Source organism: Pezoporus wallicus, unplaced genomic scaffold (assembly GCF_028554395.1).
Source record: "Pezoporus wallicus isolate ANWC-B61680 ecotype Strahan unplaced genomic scaffold, APGP_CSIRO_Pwel_v1 contig_5231, whole genome shotgun sequence".
Lineage (NCBI taxonomy): Eukaryota > Metazoa > Chordata > Aves > Psittaciformes > Psittacidae > Pezoporus > Pezoporus wallicus.
The window spans coordinates 1,570,916-1,587,292 of NW_026635973.1; the positions used below are offsets into that span (position 1 = coordinate 1,570,916).

Consider the following 16,377-nt stretch of genomic DNA (forward strand, 5'->3'; position numbering starts at 1 on the left):
AATAATCTTGACTCAAAAGATTCGGAATGATAGCTGTAACTGCTGTCCATCATTTGATACAAATTCATTTAATGGTCACTCATGGTGACAAATTGATGGAGTTTTTTAACTACCCCATATTTGTGGTTAAATAGGAATTGCATATACTGAAAAGGTTAATTCATATATCTCAATATCTTTCACTTCAGTTTCTTTATTCTAGAAGATGCAAACGGTTCCCTCCCTCCCCCCTAGTATACAAATAGTTTCAGGTTATTCATATTAATATATTTGTGAATCTGTGTGTAAGCCACGTGTAAACTGAGCTGGAAAGAACAACAACAGCCTATTGTTACATGAAACATTCTCTGTGAATGGTGCCAAGTTGGAACCTTCAACTAAAGGAAGTATCACGTGCTGCAAGTTTGCAGGTGTATCCTGATCGTCTGTGTGCTACCAAATATAGTAAAATTGAATGAGCCCCATGAAACTTAAGTGGTAGAAGGGGATTGTTACAAACAGTCTCCAAGAAATGTCACAGCAAAGGTATGCTACTATTTTGTTTTCACTTCCTGGGGAGGGAGGGAGATGACTCTCAGACTGGAATATACACTCGTGGTATAGATAGAATATGGAAAACAAATAGTAGAGGAATAACTGGAAAATGAATTTCTGACCCCATATTGACCCTTACTAAATAGAAAAGGGTGCATGAACAAGCTGATAAATAGCCTGAAGTAAAATTAAATCATTTCTGACTATAAATTTCTGTGCAGGTTTACATGAATTGGTATATCAGCCTCAAAAAGTACAGTGTTAGTAGCAATTAGTGATCACAGAATCTGTTCAAGGTAGAACCTCAGATTAGTGAGACTAAGATGTAATTTACAAGTTAACATAAAAAATTTTATTTGCAGTGTCTTCAGTTTTAGCGCTTGTAGCAACAGCTGAAACAGTACAGCTCAGGGTTGACAGGGAAAGCCAAGTGTCTTCTACAGCTGTTTCTTAAAATAGCTTAAAACTCCTGAGGCTTTCCTGTTTCTTGAGCTTGCTTGCTTTTTTTTTTTTAGTCTTAAAACAGCAGCTTGCTTTGTAACAGCTCTTTGTTTCATGGTAGGGTCTTGAATTCCTGATACTCAGCGCATTAACTTAATCATAGAAGTTCATTAATGTTACAAGTTTGCCTCCACATAATTTCTCAATGTAAAAGGTAAGACTATTGAACAGAAGCTTTGTTTCTCTTACTAAGATCTTCTAACAGTTAATTATGGGAACTGCTAAGATCACCTAAGGAATTTTCTGCATCAGGAGCCTCTTGGAAAATAGGGTGATGCAAGAAGTAGTTAAATGTGTGTTTGGACAAGCAAGGATAACCTATTTCCTAGTGTTCCTGATGATTTTAAGGTGGTAACTGGCAAATTGCAGTGATAGTTTGTTCATTCATAGGTAAATTCAGTTTGGAGTATCTTACCACAGCACATCTGCTAATTGTTACTGTTCTGATACTCTCTAGTTGCATTCCTATGTTGCTTTGCACTGTTCTTTGACCAGCTCACTTGTCCATGTACTCTCAGTTCTCGCAGTTGTACTTGCTGGATCTCACCTTCCTGGGTGGATGGGGATGTGCTGCCAGCTGTGGCTTATGTGTAACTGAGCACTCCGGGATTTTTTGTTCTAGCTTTGTGCCAGCTGAAGACATGCTAGGTACTGGATTATCTTTGTCTTTAGAAGGGAAAGTTCCATACAAAACCTGTTACCTTGCTGATGACCCAATCTGGATTTGTTACATGGAATGCTTAAACCAGAAAGGCTCAGTGATTAGGAAAAACACTGCACTCCAGGACACTTGGGCAATTATATTTTCCAAAACTTTCCTATTTAATATTTTTCTTAGTTGTTTAAGCCTTGTTTAGCTGCAATGGAATGTTTATTTTATAAATCTGGAATCTATTTAACTACCCTACTGAAACTTCTGACCATTTACAAACCTATATAAATTTGCAGTGCTGTAAACCTGCTGCTGCGTACTGAACTCTTAATACCCGTGTCTTTTTTTCCCTCCAGTGCTCCTGTCCGTAGCTATGACCTTTCTTAGCCGCAGCCACGTTTTGTTCTCTGCAGGATCCTTCCCATGGTTGAGAAGGTTTTTAGTGCAGTGCTAATATTTGAACTACAATGAGAAGGGAACATTTTGAGGAACAAGGGAGACTTGTTTTTCAACCAGTCCATCAGACCCATGGCGTCCAAAGCTGGAGCTGGGAATTGAACTTTCCATTCCAATGTCACCCGTTTTTGATGTTGAGTGAAACACTTGTGATCCTGGCAATTTTGCAAACAATTTCTGCTCTGGTAACTCAAACGCACTTCCTGGTTTACTGAGAAGTGGTCACTGAGCAAGAAGTAAAACTGAACAAGGAGAAAATTCCTTGATGAAATAGAAACATTGATTTTCCTGTGTATGCTGCACCACTCCTCACATGTGACTATGGACAGAGGAGCTGTGAATAAACTTTTCCATCTTTCTTCCACTCTTCCCATTTTTGCTTCTAATTCACATCCTAATATGCACAGATTAAAAATGTGTGTGAACAAAAATATTTGCAAAGCTGTTTTGTCTTAGAGATCCTGTGCTTTGTCCATTACTTTAGGTTGTAAACATTTTCAAGTAGGAATTGTATTTCCACTGCATTTGCACCATTGCACATGGGGTAATATTTATTGGCCTTTTTTATTCATTATTACTAATAAATTTCAAGCGATGCATCATGAACCTTGAGATATTCATATTACATTCATACATCAGGTATAATTTACTTTGTGACAACTTCCTGTTAATCACTTATTATTGATTTACATACCTTATCTATCATAGAGGCATCTATCACCTTATCTATTGTAAGAGGCATCCATCACTTCCTCTATCATAACAGGCATCTATCACTTTTACTAATGTAAATGGTGTCTATCCCTTTATCCATCATAAGAGGCATCTATACCTTTATCATAGAGGTACCATCACTTTCTCCATCATAAAAGGCATCCATCACTTTATCATAAGTGATGTCTATTGCTTTATCAATCATTAGAGTGGAATTAAGAACAACTAAAATTCCAAGCAAGTACTCATTCTAACTGCTACATAAAGCAGTCTTTGTAACTGAACTGCCCACAGTCAGTATTTTATGCAAAATAGAGGCAGGGAGAGATAAAATGGAGTTTAGCTCTCACAGAGAAGTTTGTCAAAGCTCTTAAAATATCTTACCACAAAAAGTGAAGAAAATGGAGACCTACCTTGGCCCAGGTGTTTTGGAGTTGCAGCTGAGGATGTATCTTTAGGTAGCTTTTAGAAGCTTAGACTTTGGCCAAATGACAGCTAGTTCTTCCAACCACACATCTCTCACCTATGGACAAAAAAAAAGTGCTTTTTGAAGAGCCACTGGAAGATGCGGTTTGTTTCCAGTCTTAATAAAGCGACTCGCATGAGTCTACTCGACAGTCTGCGGCGGCCTCTGGGCAGGTTGTCACCACCGAGGGGGCAGAAATCCCACCGGCAGCTAAACCCGCATGAGCACCATTGAGGACAGGAGGCAGCGCACGGCGGGGCGGGGTGTGTGTGAACATGAAGCCGGCTCGTCCTCTCTACCACGGTGAGCCATGAAGGAGCTCCGGGTTTCCACAGCGTCTGGGCGCAGGAGGGCTGCCGGAGTCAGGGGTAGCGCTACAAGCCGAGACTTTTCTCTCCCTCCTTACATACCACTTATTCATGAGGCGTTATTAAGGGCACCCACAGCACTGGCCACCGCACTGATGGTTTGAGGGGCAGGCTGCCGCCCCGCTCTCTGCTCCCCTGAGGCGGCACCGCGTCACGGCCCCCTCAGCCCACACCCGGCCCCTCGGCCAAGGACGCCTCCAGGGGGAAGGTCGGAGAGCCGCAGCCCGCCCGTACGGCCGCAGGACGGATCAATGTGCACCTTTTCCGTGAGAAGGGGGCTGACACAAGCGCCCTTCGACGGGGGCAGCGCGGAGCGGGGAGGGTGGGTGTCGCGGTTTGGGTGCTGCGGAACGGGGCCGAGCGGGTACGGGCTAGCGGGCTCCGCGCTGCCGAGATGGGCAACACCGTCGCCAGAGAGGATTTCGAGTGGGTCTACACGGACCAGCCTCATGCAGACCGCCGCAAGGAGATCCTGGGTGAGGAGGAGAGGTGGCGGCGGTGCTGCCGCTCCTTGCCGCTGGCTGCGTGGCGGGGCGCGGGGGACACCCCACAAAATGGCTGCCGGGCGCCCACGCCGGGGGGCGCCGTGGGGAGAGCCCGTCCGCCGCCGCTGGTCGTTAGAGGAACCTGGAGCGTGGGGACAGGCGAGCGTGGCGGAGTGCGGCCGGGGCCACAACCGGCCCGGGCCGAGTGAGAGGAGCGGCGCGGCGCCGGCCGCGTCTGTGGAGGCGGGAGCCGCCACCTTGGCGGCGGGGGAGGGGAAGGAGAAGGAGGCGGGGGGCGCCTCGCTGCCGGCGGAGGCAGCGTTTGAGCCCCAGACGTAGGGTGGGCGGCCCGGGCTTCCATTTCGAGCTGCGGAGCGGCGCGGGTGATGCGGGTCCCCTCGCTCCCTGCGGGCCGCTCGCCGCCCGCTTCCGCGGAGCCCTGCGTGCGGTAGGAAGCGAGCTGAATAATTGATAACGTGTCTGGTGGTCGGTATAAATAGCTCGGGTGCAGGGCGTAGAGGTCGCCGCGGCACGCAGGAGTGGTGGCGAAGAACCGCGTTTTCAAGCGAGATGGCCAAAATCAGCCCTTCTGAATTGCTGGTGGGTTGTCAGTTCAAGGCTTTTCCTTTCCGGGTAGCCGGAGGTGGTACTGATGCTTGTCATGTACATGTCTGGTTTCTGAGCAACAGAAATACGCTAAAATGATTTAAATTGAAAGGATTCATTATTGCAGTAAATGTCACAAGTGGAAAGCTGGTGGGGTTTCATCATGTTTGCAGACAGCCCTAACTGGGAGGAAGGGAAGGAATGGCTATATCTGCTTTTGTAATCTAACTGGTTGTGAGGAGAGCTTCTAAATAACTGCTTTTTTTCCACTGAATTCTTTCCCATCTAGCGAAGCATCCAGAGATTAAAGCGTTGATGAAGCCAGACTACAACTTGATCTGGGTGGTTGTGCTGATGGTTCTTGCACAGTTGACTGCCTTTTACCTAGTTAAAGACTTGGACTGGAAATGGGTAATCTTCTGGGCATATGTTTTTGGAAGCTGTATTAGCCACTCCATGACTCTGGCGATTCACGAGATCTCCCATAACAGTGCCTTTGGCAACAGCAAAGCAATGTGGAATCGATGGTTTGGGATATTTGCCAACCTCCCTCTTGGCCTCCCATACTCAATATCCTTCAAGAGATACCACATGGATCATCATCGTTATTTGGGAGGCGATGGAATTGATGTGGACATTCCTACCAACTTTGAAGGCTGGTTTTTCTGCACCCGTTTTAGGAAGTTCATATGGATTGTTCTTCAGCCATTTTTCTATGCGATTAGACCTCTCTGCATCAATCCCAAACCTATTACTCGACTTGAAATAATCAATTTGTTGGCTCAACTTTCCTTTGATGTCGTGATATATTATTTATGGGGAGTTAAATCCACATTTTACATGCTTGCTGGCTCAGTACTTGGACTTGGGTTGCACCCAATTTCAGGACATTTCATAGCTGAACATTACATGTTTTTGAAAGGACATGAGACATATTCCTACTACGGGCCACTTAATTTGCTCACTTTTAATGTTGGCTATCACAATGAACATCATGACTTTCCTAATATTCCTGGCAAGAGCCTTCCACTGGTAAGTTTACGTCTGAGGTTATTACTTCTGCTCAAAATAAGCCCTACTTGAAAATTGGGTGGAACACTGATAGAAGAATGGAAGTTGGGAGATAAAAAGCCCAAACAAGAACAAACAACTGTTTTCAAGTTGAGTGATGAAGGGGGTAGTTATTTATAATTTCAGTGGTCTCTTAACCTAACCACAGCCTCTTCCATGAAAGTGGAGGGGAGGAAATGTATGCCTTAAGTTGTGCACTGTATTCTTTAATCACAACCAGCCTTCTGATTTCTTCAGAAACTAGCTAAGAAGTTGCAAATAACTTCAGATTTGTTGGCTCTGTCCTTGAAGTCTGAAGGACGGTGTTCTTATGTATGCTTATCCTTCAGTCTCTCCTATCACTGTAATTCTCTGATGGGGAAAAGAGAGGGTCTGAGGTACTGCTGATGTTTGTTGTACTGTGACGTATGTTTAACAGCTTTCTAGTTTGGAGCAGCTCAGTTTCTTGTAGTGAGAGCTTTTGAACCTTAAGTGTTAGGCTTCAAAGCCGAGACTTTGGACCTTCCACATGAGAGTAGATGGAAACTTTCACATTAGTTCCTCTCCAGGTCTTTGCTGGCTTTTAAGCAGGAGCTTAATTGTCATTGTGTATGTGTGTCCCAATTGGAGTATGGGAACACAGGCTTCCAGGGTTACACCTAAAACTCATCTGCAGTTAAAAGTTGCTTTTATCAGTGGAAAATGTCTTTAATCAGACACTAAATTAGCAGTTTGACAGCAGCTGTGGTGTTGGTCTTGCAGCTTTGTTACTGCACTTGATGGTGACCTTGTAAGCTTGTGCCTTTGGAGTATAAGCTTGATTGTTGTTTCTGTTGTCGGTGGAAGTGTAGGTGAAATAAATACTCCAGCACTACTTTATCAAGGTGGTTAAATTCTGTAACTCCTTTGTTGAGACTTTTCTGTGGGCCTTGTTGATTTTGAAAGAGATGGGTGATTTTTCTTATCCATAGATTTCATCTTTCAAATGCAGCCAAAGCTGCTTTAACTAGCCTTGATACTGAGATCTGTGCTGATGAACCAGCATTTCACTTCTTGGACCAGTACTTAAGTTGTAAGCAGGGAATGAATTTTTTTCCAAGTACTTAACTGCAGAGGTGAATACCCAGCTCTGCTATAGGACTGTTAATCCACAGCTCTGATAAAAAAGAACAAAGCTGCCTTTTAGAAGAGCATAGTTAATTTGATTGGACTGGACTCTGCTATGCTGTGTGCTAAAGATCACTGAACTAACTGAACACTTGATTCCAGCTGGTGTATTGGGTATAATTACCTATTGAATAAAAGTATAGTGGCTAGATGCACTGTGATCACACTGTAGGCGTGCTGATGGATCAAAATAATCTTCAGCTCCAAAGCAGGCATGCAGGTATCTTGGGTTGGTCTGTGGCTTATACAGATTAATATTTTTTTTCTGTCGAAAGCTATGGAATTTAGTGAAAATTCAGGTTTGCTTTGTTCAGGTTTTTCAGTCTTTAGGTGGTGGGCCTTAAATACCAGTAAGGATATCTAACTGAAACTCCATCTCTCTTAGATTGTAACAGTGGTCTAGTCAGCATGTACATCTGCGAATAGTCTTTGGAAGTGGTTTATATATGTTCTTTGATGTCTGCAGAAACAGGATGTACCTCAGAAATAAGATGCTTTTTTTTCTTTGTGTGCTATGACTTGAAGCTACATGTAAAAATAGCTGTGTTTCAACATCTCTTCCTAGAACATAAAGCATCCTTTTTGGTGATAACTCGTATGAGTCAGCACTGAACTGAATCACCCACTTCCACTGCAACCGAAGTACTTTTGTGAGCTACATTATTCTGTAGGTAGCACAGTGAATGGACTTCAGTGCTAGCAGCTTGTTCTAGTTGGCTTCAGTAGAAAAGTTTCACATGATGTTTACTTAACAATCAGGGAGTAACTTTTTTCTTCAACAAACTTTCATACTGTGGTACTAGTAGCCTTCCTTATAGACTCTCAACAGCTAAAATGAGACTTCTAGTGCTCTGTATTAATTTACACATTGAGGATTGTGAATTTTCATTATTAGTGCTAATACAAATAGCAAATAAACCTTGTATTTTTTCTTTAGGTGAAGAAAATAGCAGCTGAATACTATGACAACCTGCCACAATATAACTCTTGGGTAAAAGTACTATATGACTTCGTGATGGATGACACAATCAGCCCATATTCACGTATGAAAAGGCACTTAAAGGGTGAAGTGAAGCAAGATTAAACTTCTGGCAACCAAAAGAAGACTTTGAAATGTCTGCTTGCTTTAAAGTGGCTGGTATAAGGTCTCTTGCTAAAGCTGTTCACCAGTGTCCCGAATTAAGATTTACAGCAACACAGCAATGCATCCTTAAGGATTTTGTAGCAGGCTCCTACCAGCTGTAACATTCCTCACAGTCCTCAGATATGTTGGTTTAATGTGTTTGTTTGCCTAAAGATCAGTGTTATTATATACATAATGCTAAATCACTTTGTTACAGGACTTACTTTGGCAGGTGTGAAATCTATGTAAAATACCTGCCTGCCTCTTAAAAACATACTGAGTTCTCAATGTAGTACGCTGCCCACAAAATGCTGTTTAGATGACTGTAGTGTTCAAATGCTGTACTTACCTGTTAATTCTACCCTAACATGATTTGTTAAAGTAAACCTCTTGAACCTGTTTCCTAACTTATGGGTGGATGAACTAAATTTGCACAGAAATTTTAAGTCTTTTTCTGTTTAAATACGTAACATGTCATTTGAAGCATTGGTTTAAAGTTCTGTGTTTTCTAAGGAGCAATATGTCAGAATGAACCTGGTATCTTTGAAATGGCTTGTGTGGCTTCCTTGTGAAAAGGTGGGGAATTCAAGGGTATTACCAACTTTGTGGGTCACCGCCTACTGTTTAAGCTGCTTGTGTTGGCATATAGCTTGAGCAGCCAGCATTCAGTGTTGTGTTGTTTAAGCCGTTAGGTAGCTTAATGTAACTGATAAGGTTTTTCCTTTTTCATAATGGAAAAGGTCTTGTTACAGTTTGGGGTTTTTTTGTGTTCAAAGAAAAAGGTTTAGGTTCGTCTTAATTGTCTCTGCTATTGCCATGGTTTTAAATGCTCAATCTACATATTTTTACAGTCATTTGGAAATTCAGCTTGTAGGGAAAACTGAAGCAATTGAAACAGGTACTGTCTGGCAAATGATTAAGTGTATTAGTCATGTGTGTACATAAAAAGGTGTTGCTAAATTATTTTTTTTCTTCCTTCCTAAACCTCCAGTACCCTACATACACACTTGCCTTTCTTGCATACTAAAATGGGGTGGAAGCACGGGTGGTGATATCAAATTTCCTCTTAAGAAGTTTTTAAATTGGGAACAGAGAATGCATAGACTTCCTGAACAGTGAAGAATCTCTACATACCTCAGAGCAGTGCATTTACCTTCTATCGTTTAATGCACTGATGATGGCTTTAAGCAGCCAAAGATAGCTACAAATCACCCTTAAATCTCAAATGGTGATCCTATGGTTCACTAACAAAGATGGAATTTGCTGAAAGTGTAAGTCTTAGCTGCTGTCCACGCTGGTCTGCTGTAAGTAACTTCATTTTTAGATGCTGCCTTCAACTCACATTTTATTTTGGTGTGTTTTGGGGGATTCTTTTTAAGAAGCTGAGAGCCTGACAAGAGTATGTTGATGCCTCTTTATCCTTGCTCGATTGTGGTCTTATTTTTAATGTGTTTTGTTGAAGTGTGGGGCCCTTACATGTGGCTAAGCACTAGAAATGGGATGCAAGTGTGCCAGCCACTCACTGGCAGGATAATGAAGTCACTTTGTAACATGCTAGCTGGCCAGCATATTGCTCAGGGTAGACTGTAATGTCAAAATAGACTTTATCTAGTATTCTTACATGTAATTAAAAAGCAAATATTAAATAATATTGGATGAATTTTTGACTGGTCCCCTTATACTGAGGAATTTGAGTTTTAGTGAAATTTGGTATTTTTACAGCAGATGCAAGACCTGTTGAGTGGTTCCATAGACAAACTGTAAAGAATCATTGCCTTTACTCAAGGAAAATGTCAGTTGAACAACTTGAATAGGCTTGAGTTGCAGAACATACATTTGGTGGATTTTTTTCTTTAAGCTACTTCTGTATGACTGCTCAATTTAAGAAGCAAACGGTGGAATTAAATCTCATCAGTGTTGATGGCTTAACCTAGCTGGATGAAGGACGGAAAGAATCTCTGGAAAGTTTTATGGCTAAAAGCTAAAGTTTTAAAGAAATATCAGTTAGGCTTGATGATAAAATAACCAGAGTTCCAAGTCAAATTTTATACTTGGGCTTAGTTACCTACTTCATGTAATCCCCGATGTTCTTTACTATCCTCCCAATAGGTAGTCCAGGTGTGGATTCCTGCTTCTAAACAGGACTGAAGTTGCTATTTCTCCTGTTTAAAATCGCAGATGTTGCTTTAAGGTGTTCTGTGATCTTCCCTTCCAGCTGTGATTATAAATACACTATTTTCACTGTAAAAGCTGCAGGATAATGGGGAATTCTCTGCTTGCTGTAATCTTTGAGACATCTACTGGCTACCTATTGGAGAAGATTCACTGGAAGAGGTTAAGCTCAGCTAGTGAGACTTAAGTTTGTGTTTACACCATGGCCTGATTCTTGCAAGCATTGGTGGTGACTGTTCTTAGGTATACAATTACTGTGTTAATACACAAGAGGTTGTAGCATATAACTTGTAGTAGGGATTTTGCCAGAAGCAGATCATCTGAAAGCTAACCTGTATGGCAGCAAAATTTCATCCCTAAAAGTCAGAAGCATTTCTGAACCACTGGTAAAAGGAATTAAGACCAGCCAGACTACCTGACTTGCTGGTATATTCTAAATGAATAACTGGTTTAGTCCAGTCATAATGTGGCATGTAGTCCAAAGGCATGGCACAAATAATACTATTTTTTTGACATACATATGAATTACCTAGTTATTGTTTTTAAGGAATTCAGTAACTTTAATGCTATTAGAATGTATCTGGCAGAAACAGGTTAGTATAATGTTTGCAACACTTAATCTGAAAGTTGGAGGCACCTTTTGACTAACCTGTAAAGAACAAATTAAAGAGCATTAATTTTATGGTCCTGTGATTTAGAGCTGTAACAGTTAAACCAACTATAATGTTTTAATAGATCTATTCAGACAGGAATGAGTTAACTTTGGCCTTTCTACATGCTTGTTAGGGTTTGCTCTTTTCTACCTAAAGCATCTTGCTAGTTTGTCAGTTTGGCAAACCTCTCCTTTATATGAAATCAGCCAGGAGTCGTAACTGTCAAAACAGAGCTGACTTTGGGTCAGCTGTGTTAAACACGTCATCCAAGTATTTTAGCTGCAGTTAAATAGTGCAGAGCTCTGAATCCCCTTCAGGGCCTTCAAAGTAACTTAGTTTTCAGAATAAACTGCCTTGCGTGGCTTTTAACACACACACCCCTAATTATTTGAAGCTGCTTAAGTGGAATAAGTAATGCATCCTGGAATCTCATCATACTAGGCATGAGTTTTCCCACAGGACAGGCGTGGGTATGTTCCTCTTTCAAAACAACTCTTGCCTCTGGCATTCTTGTTCTGCTGTTGAACCGGTCTGCTCCATAAGAGTGACAATTAACATGTGTTAAATGGGTGCATCTTTCTGGCTACAGTGCTCCATGCTTTCAGATCCAGGGCAAGACTTCCTACCTGGAACCAGAGGTGAGCTGGAAAGTAGTTAAGACTTTTAGTTTTGTGTCTCAGAATTCATTTGGTTAAGTCATTACATGCCAGCCAGCATGTAAATGCACACTTAAAAGTCTACAGATGCTGAGAAATGGATCTGTGCTAGGTATGTAGACGCTGTTAGGCAATTATTTCAGTGGTTCAACTTTGCTTCCTCAGCATTTTTTGTTATATCAGATGAAGTAGTGTGGCAGCAACAGTAGAACTTGAAGCTGTTCATTCCGTATTTAATGATGAGGTTCTAGAAGCAATAATGTCAATGCTGCAGGCTGCGGGCTGCCATTCTAAGCCTGTTGGACAAACAGGTGAAAAGTCGCTTTCAGGTAGTGATCTTGGATGGTCAGTGGTCTAAGACACAGCTTTTAGGAAGGGTACTGCTCTGTAACTGAAGAGACTCAAAAGAGTTAAAGGCAAAAAAAGTTCTACTGTTCTAGCTTGCGGACTGCAAAGCACAGGAGCTACTTCTGGGTCTGCCAAGTTTGCTTCTGCAAGGTCCTAGGAAAAGTCTGACAAATAGGTGTGTCTGAATCACGGAGTTGTGTCTTTAGTATAGCAACCTGCAACTCCATGTACACAATTATTTCTTCTCTATCAAATTCTTTATTTCACAATCAAGCCTGCAGTGCTATCCAAGACTTTAGTAAGGACTGAGATATTGAAAAAGTTTCTTACTGAGCCAAGAATGCAAACTGTGTTTCTTCTCTAACAGTTCCCCTGCACTGCCTCTACCCCCTATCCAAGCTCAAGTTAGCATCTAATATGCTCTGGGACAGAATCATCACTGTGATTTAGATATGTGGCTAGCCTCAAGAAAAGGGAGAGGAGAATGGCATGATGAACAGTTTCGTGAGCTTGTCACAACAAACAAGATGACTAGAGGGGAAAAAACTCCTCTAGGCATGTCTGCCAGGAGAGGTGGTAGCTGCATATGCAGAACAAAGTAGAGGTCTCTGTATTGCGTGAAAAGACTTCTTCCTTAAAGCAGCTCCCATCTTCTGTGTACAAAGGCTCTTGCATTTTATTTCTTATCAATCAAGTTGTTTTTTTTTCAGTGATAAGTACAATAGCCTAAGCAGAATTTCCCTCAAGAAAAAGCAGCAGTGTGGGTGCAGCACATTCTTGTGTGAACAGTCAAATAGAGTTCAGTTGCCTGTCCTTGTCTGCTCCTTGACACACATGTAGCCCAGCCAAGGTAAGCAAACAGTACATGGACACTTGACTGACTTGGCTTCTTCTGCCTTTCAGCTTCAAGTTTTCTTGTAAATTCAAACCCTTCTGCATCCTATTTCCACCACCATGTGTTAAGAATGATCATTAGACACCTTGAAAGTTACACATTTTGTGTATGTATTTCCCTTTCCTGGAAAAAGGATAACATATTTAAGTTTATTACAATTAGACCTTTTTTAATTCCTGATTTATTTTTTATGTAGTTGGTTTTGAAACCGATGTGTGCCACGGGCAGGTAAAATCAGTGATGGCCTTTAGAATTACCGTCTCTAAAGGCAGAATGGGTGACGCTTTCAAAACTGGCATTTGAAATACCATATACTGTTTTCATGGGGCTCCTGTTTGGTTCTTTGCATTGGTCAACTCTGAAACACCCAAGTAAATAAATAGAGTGTATTACTGTACTAAGAGTTCACAGTTTGCTTCCACACAGTTGTAGCTTCCTATAAAGCAAAGAGCTTTTATTTAAGAAAGGTGGTAAAAAAAAAAGTCAAGTTGTAGACTTGGAGCTAAAAGAGGAAGAAGTTTGTGACATAGGTGGTTCTTCTATAGCTCTGTATGTGACATCTAGGTATGATTTTTATGTTAGTTACTTAACTGATGTCCTAATTGCATGGCCTCACAGTAATGAACACGCACAAGTGAAACTACTCTGAGATAAAATAATGATCCTTCATCTTGGATTTCTGCAGCTCCAAGCCTGATTTACTTGTAATTATCAGAGGACTTCATCTGATAGTCATATGGGCCCCAGCTTGAGTCACTGGAGTATCTCACCTTGTGCAAAAATCACAGTGGTAAGTACAATCTGCCATGAGTGTCAGCATTCTTAAAACACAAGCCTGTGGGGATGAGTAATTTGTAATTATCTCCCCCCACTCCCCATTTACTTCTGGGGAAAAATGTGCGAGATCTTTTGTCGGATGGCAATTTGGAGAAGAATCGGAGATGTAAGGCACTGTTCCCCCTCGAGGCAAGGTCAGTTTTAAAGTTAGATCAGCAAAGCATGATGATTTGCTTAAAGGAATTATGATTTAAGTAGGAGATGAAATGATCACCTCCCTCTTGTATGTTAAAGAAGGGGGGGGGGGGGATGCTTACAGGATAAATGTTGCTATAGAAACTTTTACTATTTACACTGAAATTTCATTAAGAATCATCTGAAGTTAAGACTATGAAATTTGCTAGCAGAAATTTTCTTTTCTGATCCTTGACTGGTGGTAGTGCTTTTACTAAGCTTAAGATTGATCAAAGATAGGAACTGAGATTAATGATCAAAGAATGCTGTAGAATGATGGCACTGGCAAAAAAAATCCACGAGGGTTTGTAGGTTTCAGAAGTCAATTGCTGTGTCTGTCACATTTCAGTGTTTTGTCTTAACTCAGCTACTTCCCAGTTTGATGATGAAAGTTGACCTCTTCCCGAGATGGAATTTTTTTGTAGTTAAAAAACTTGAGGCTGTTATTACCCTGTGTCTCAAAATCTGTAACATTTTCCTTCCTCCAGAGGAAATGGAAACTCAAATGCATAATAGATTTGTTTTGTTGCAGACTTGTCAGCTAATTAAGAATCAGCTTGCTATATAAATCTTACAGTTTCAAATGTTTCTTAGGTGGTTGTTAAACTACACCGTTGTAGCACTTCCAAACTTTACTCTTTCCTAGGTAACTTTAAGACAGTTTGCCATCTGTGGGTAGTTCTTTTGTTAAGGTGAAGGAAGCTGCTGGAAGCTCCAAGAAAGCTGCCAACACAGTCATAATGTGCCAGTGTATCTGTAAAAGGCATGATTCATGTTATGGTAACACAGAGTGCAGCACTTTCCCAGTCTGATTGCACAGCTCTGTCCTCCCAGTGATTCTTCAGGAGTCTTCCTTCCTGCAACCTTGGCTTTTTTCATTTATGGTTTAAAACAGCTATTTGAGCAGTGTAAACACTGGAATGTTTCGTTGCTCTGTCTCTGAGGGCTTCCTGATTAAGGGCACCAAATATAGGAGTGGCATTAGCTCTTTAGTGCTAAAAGCATTCACTTTTAAAAACATAAGCAGGAAGCGTGTTCTATTTTTTAATCTGGAAATAGTTAAAGATGGTTTAGAGCAGTAGGTCATTGGGACCTTTTTCCAGGTACAGTTTAAAAACTTCAGAGAGATCTAGCAGTTTCTTTCCAGCCTGTCTCTTGAAATCAGGCACAGGTATTGCCAAGCTCTCCACCAGTGCAGAGTAAGCTTCTTGGGGATTGTCCAAATGTATCACCTGCACAGTGACTGACGTAGTTCTTCATACATGATTTGATCCTAACAGTGCCAAGAAGAAAAATAAGCTTTAGACAACAGTAAAAAATCATGCACTGTATAAAAGTGACTTTATATGTGCTATTTACAGTGAAACAAACCAGCTGTATGACCCACTTAGCTGTATTTTAAAACACTTGCAAACAAAAACCTAAATATGACAAAACCCCACTACCCTGCCTCATGAGTGAGGTTCTCCAGTAACAGTCACCAGTGATGTGTAATTAATAGATCCCTTTGGCAAGAGCTCTTATACTTAATATTGCCATGTTAGGTTCAGAATTACAGCTTCACTAAGATACTGCTTCTTTTCTGGGGAGCTGCTGAATTGACACTTTACTTCCTAATTTAGTTTTGCCAAAGTGAACTGAGAGGATCTTCTTTTGATAATCTAACTTAACTGTTCCTTCATACTTTTCAATAGGCACTTTAAATGACAATTGTGAGTAACAGAATACTTAAAGATGTTAACTTGCACTGAAATAACTGACTTCAGAATGGGATGCCTGTCCATAGCTTTAAGAACAACCTATTTTGATTTGAGTCAACTGGTGAAACTAAAAGCATGCTAACAGAACTCAGATATGTACAGGAGGGAAAAGAAGAGTTAGAAGCACTAAACTGGTGAGATACAGCTTTTACCTTCCAGTATTCATAGGAAGGTATGGAGGGGGAGTTTTTGTCAGACTGAATCTGTCTAGCAGGTAGGAAGTAGCATCTGTAAATGGCAGATGAGTATGCTGTACTTCAAAATATCTAACTGAAGATTCTTCAGATGGCTGTATCTGAAATATAGGTCTCTGAGATGGGATATTTAAGCTGCCTTTGAGATGCAGAATTGTATTTCTGGTTGATTTTTAATCAGAAGGAATATGTCCTAAGTGATCATTAAGTTAAAACATCTCTTAAGTTTTTGTGGCTGTTTCTTTTTAGCTGTTTGCTTAGTGATTAGCAAAGGGGAAGAAAACTACAAGTACCATCTTTAAAGGGCCTCGGTGCCAAAGATCACTTCTAACTTTCAGAAAAGGTTAATGACCATCAATATACAATAACAATGAAAGGAAAGTGTTAACTAGTTTAACTTCTCTCTTGCTAGTGTTCAAAGTGACTGTACTAGTTTATTTTGGCTGCAGTACACTCCTGGCAACAGAGAGACCTATCCAGGAGAGCTCTACAGCAGTAACAATTTCTATATATATTAACTTCTCAGTTCTGGTAATAGAGATGATTGAACAGCTTTCCTTTCAGTC

General features: G+C 41.1%; 2 protein-coding genes across 4 annotated transcripts in view; one reads left to right on the plus strand and one right to left on the minus strand.

The window, feature by feature from the left end:
• DEGS1 (delta 4-desaturase, sphingolipid 1) overlaps positions 1 to 8,671 on the plus strand; it is an 88,244-nt gene extending 79,573 nt beyond the window's left edge. Inside the window, exons 2-4 of the mRNA XM_057398817.1 lie at positions 4,073 to 4,167; positions 5,072 to 5,814; positions 7,937 to 8,671. Coding sequence (XP_057254800.1) covers positions 4,086 to 4,167; positions 5,072 to 5,814; positions 7,937 to 8,083 — 972 coding nt within the window. The 5' untranslated portion in view covers positions 4,073 to 4,085 and the 3' untranslated portion in view covers positions 8,084 to 8,671. The remainder of the gene's footprint in view (positions 1 to 4,072; positions 4,168 to 5,071; positions 5,815 to 7,936) is intronic.
• A 6,218-nt stretch (positions 8,672 to 14,889) lies between these two features.
• Positions 14,890 to 16,377, minus strand: part of NVL (nuclear VCP like) — a 41,793-nt gene continuing 40,305 nt past the window's right edge. For all 3 annotated transcript variants that reach the window (XM_057398808.1, XM_057398809.1, XM_057398810.1), the window contains one exon: positions 14,890 to 15,130. In XM_057398808.1, coding sequence (XP_057254791.1) covers positions 15,086 to 15,130 — 45 coding nt within the window. In that variant the 3' untranslated portion in view covers positions 14,890 to 15,085. The remainder of the gene's footprint in view (positions 15,131 to 16,377) is intronic.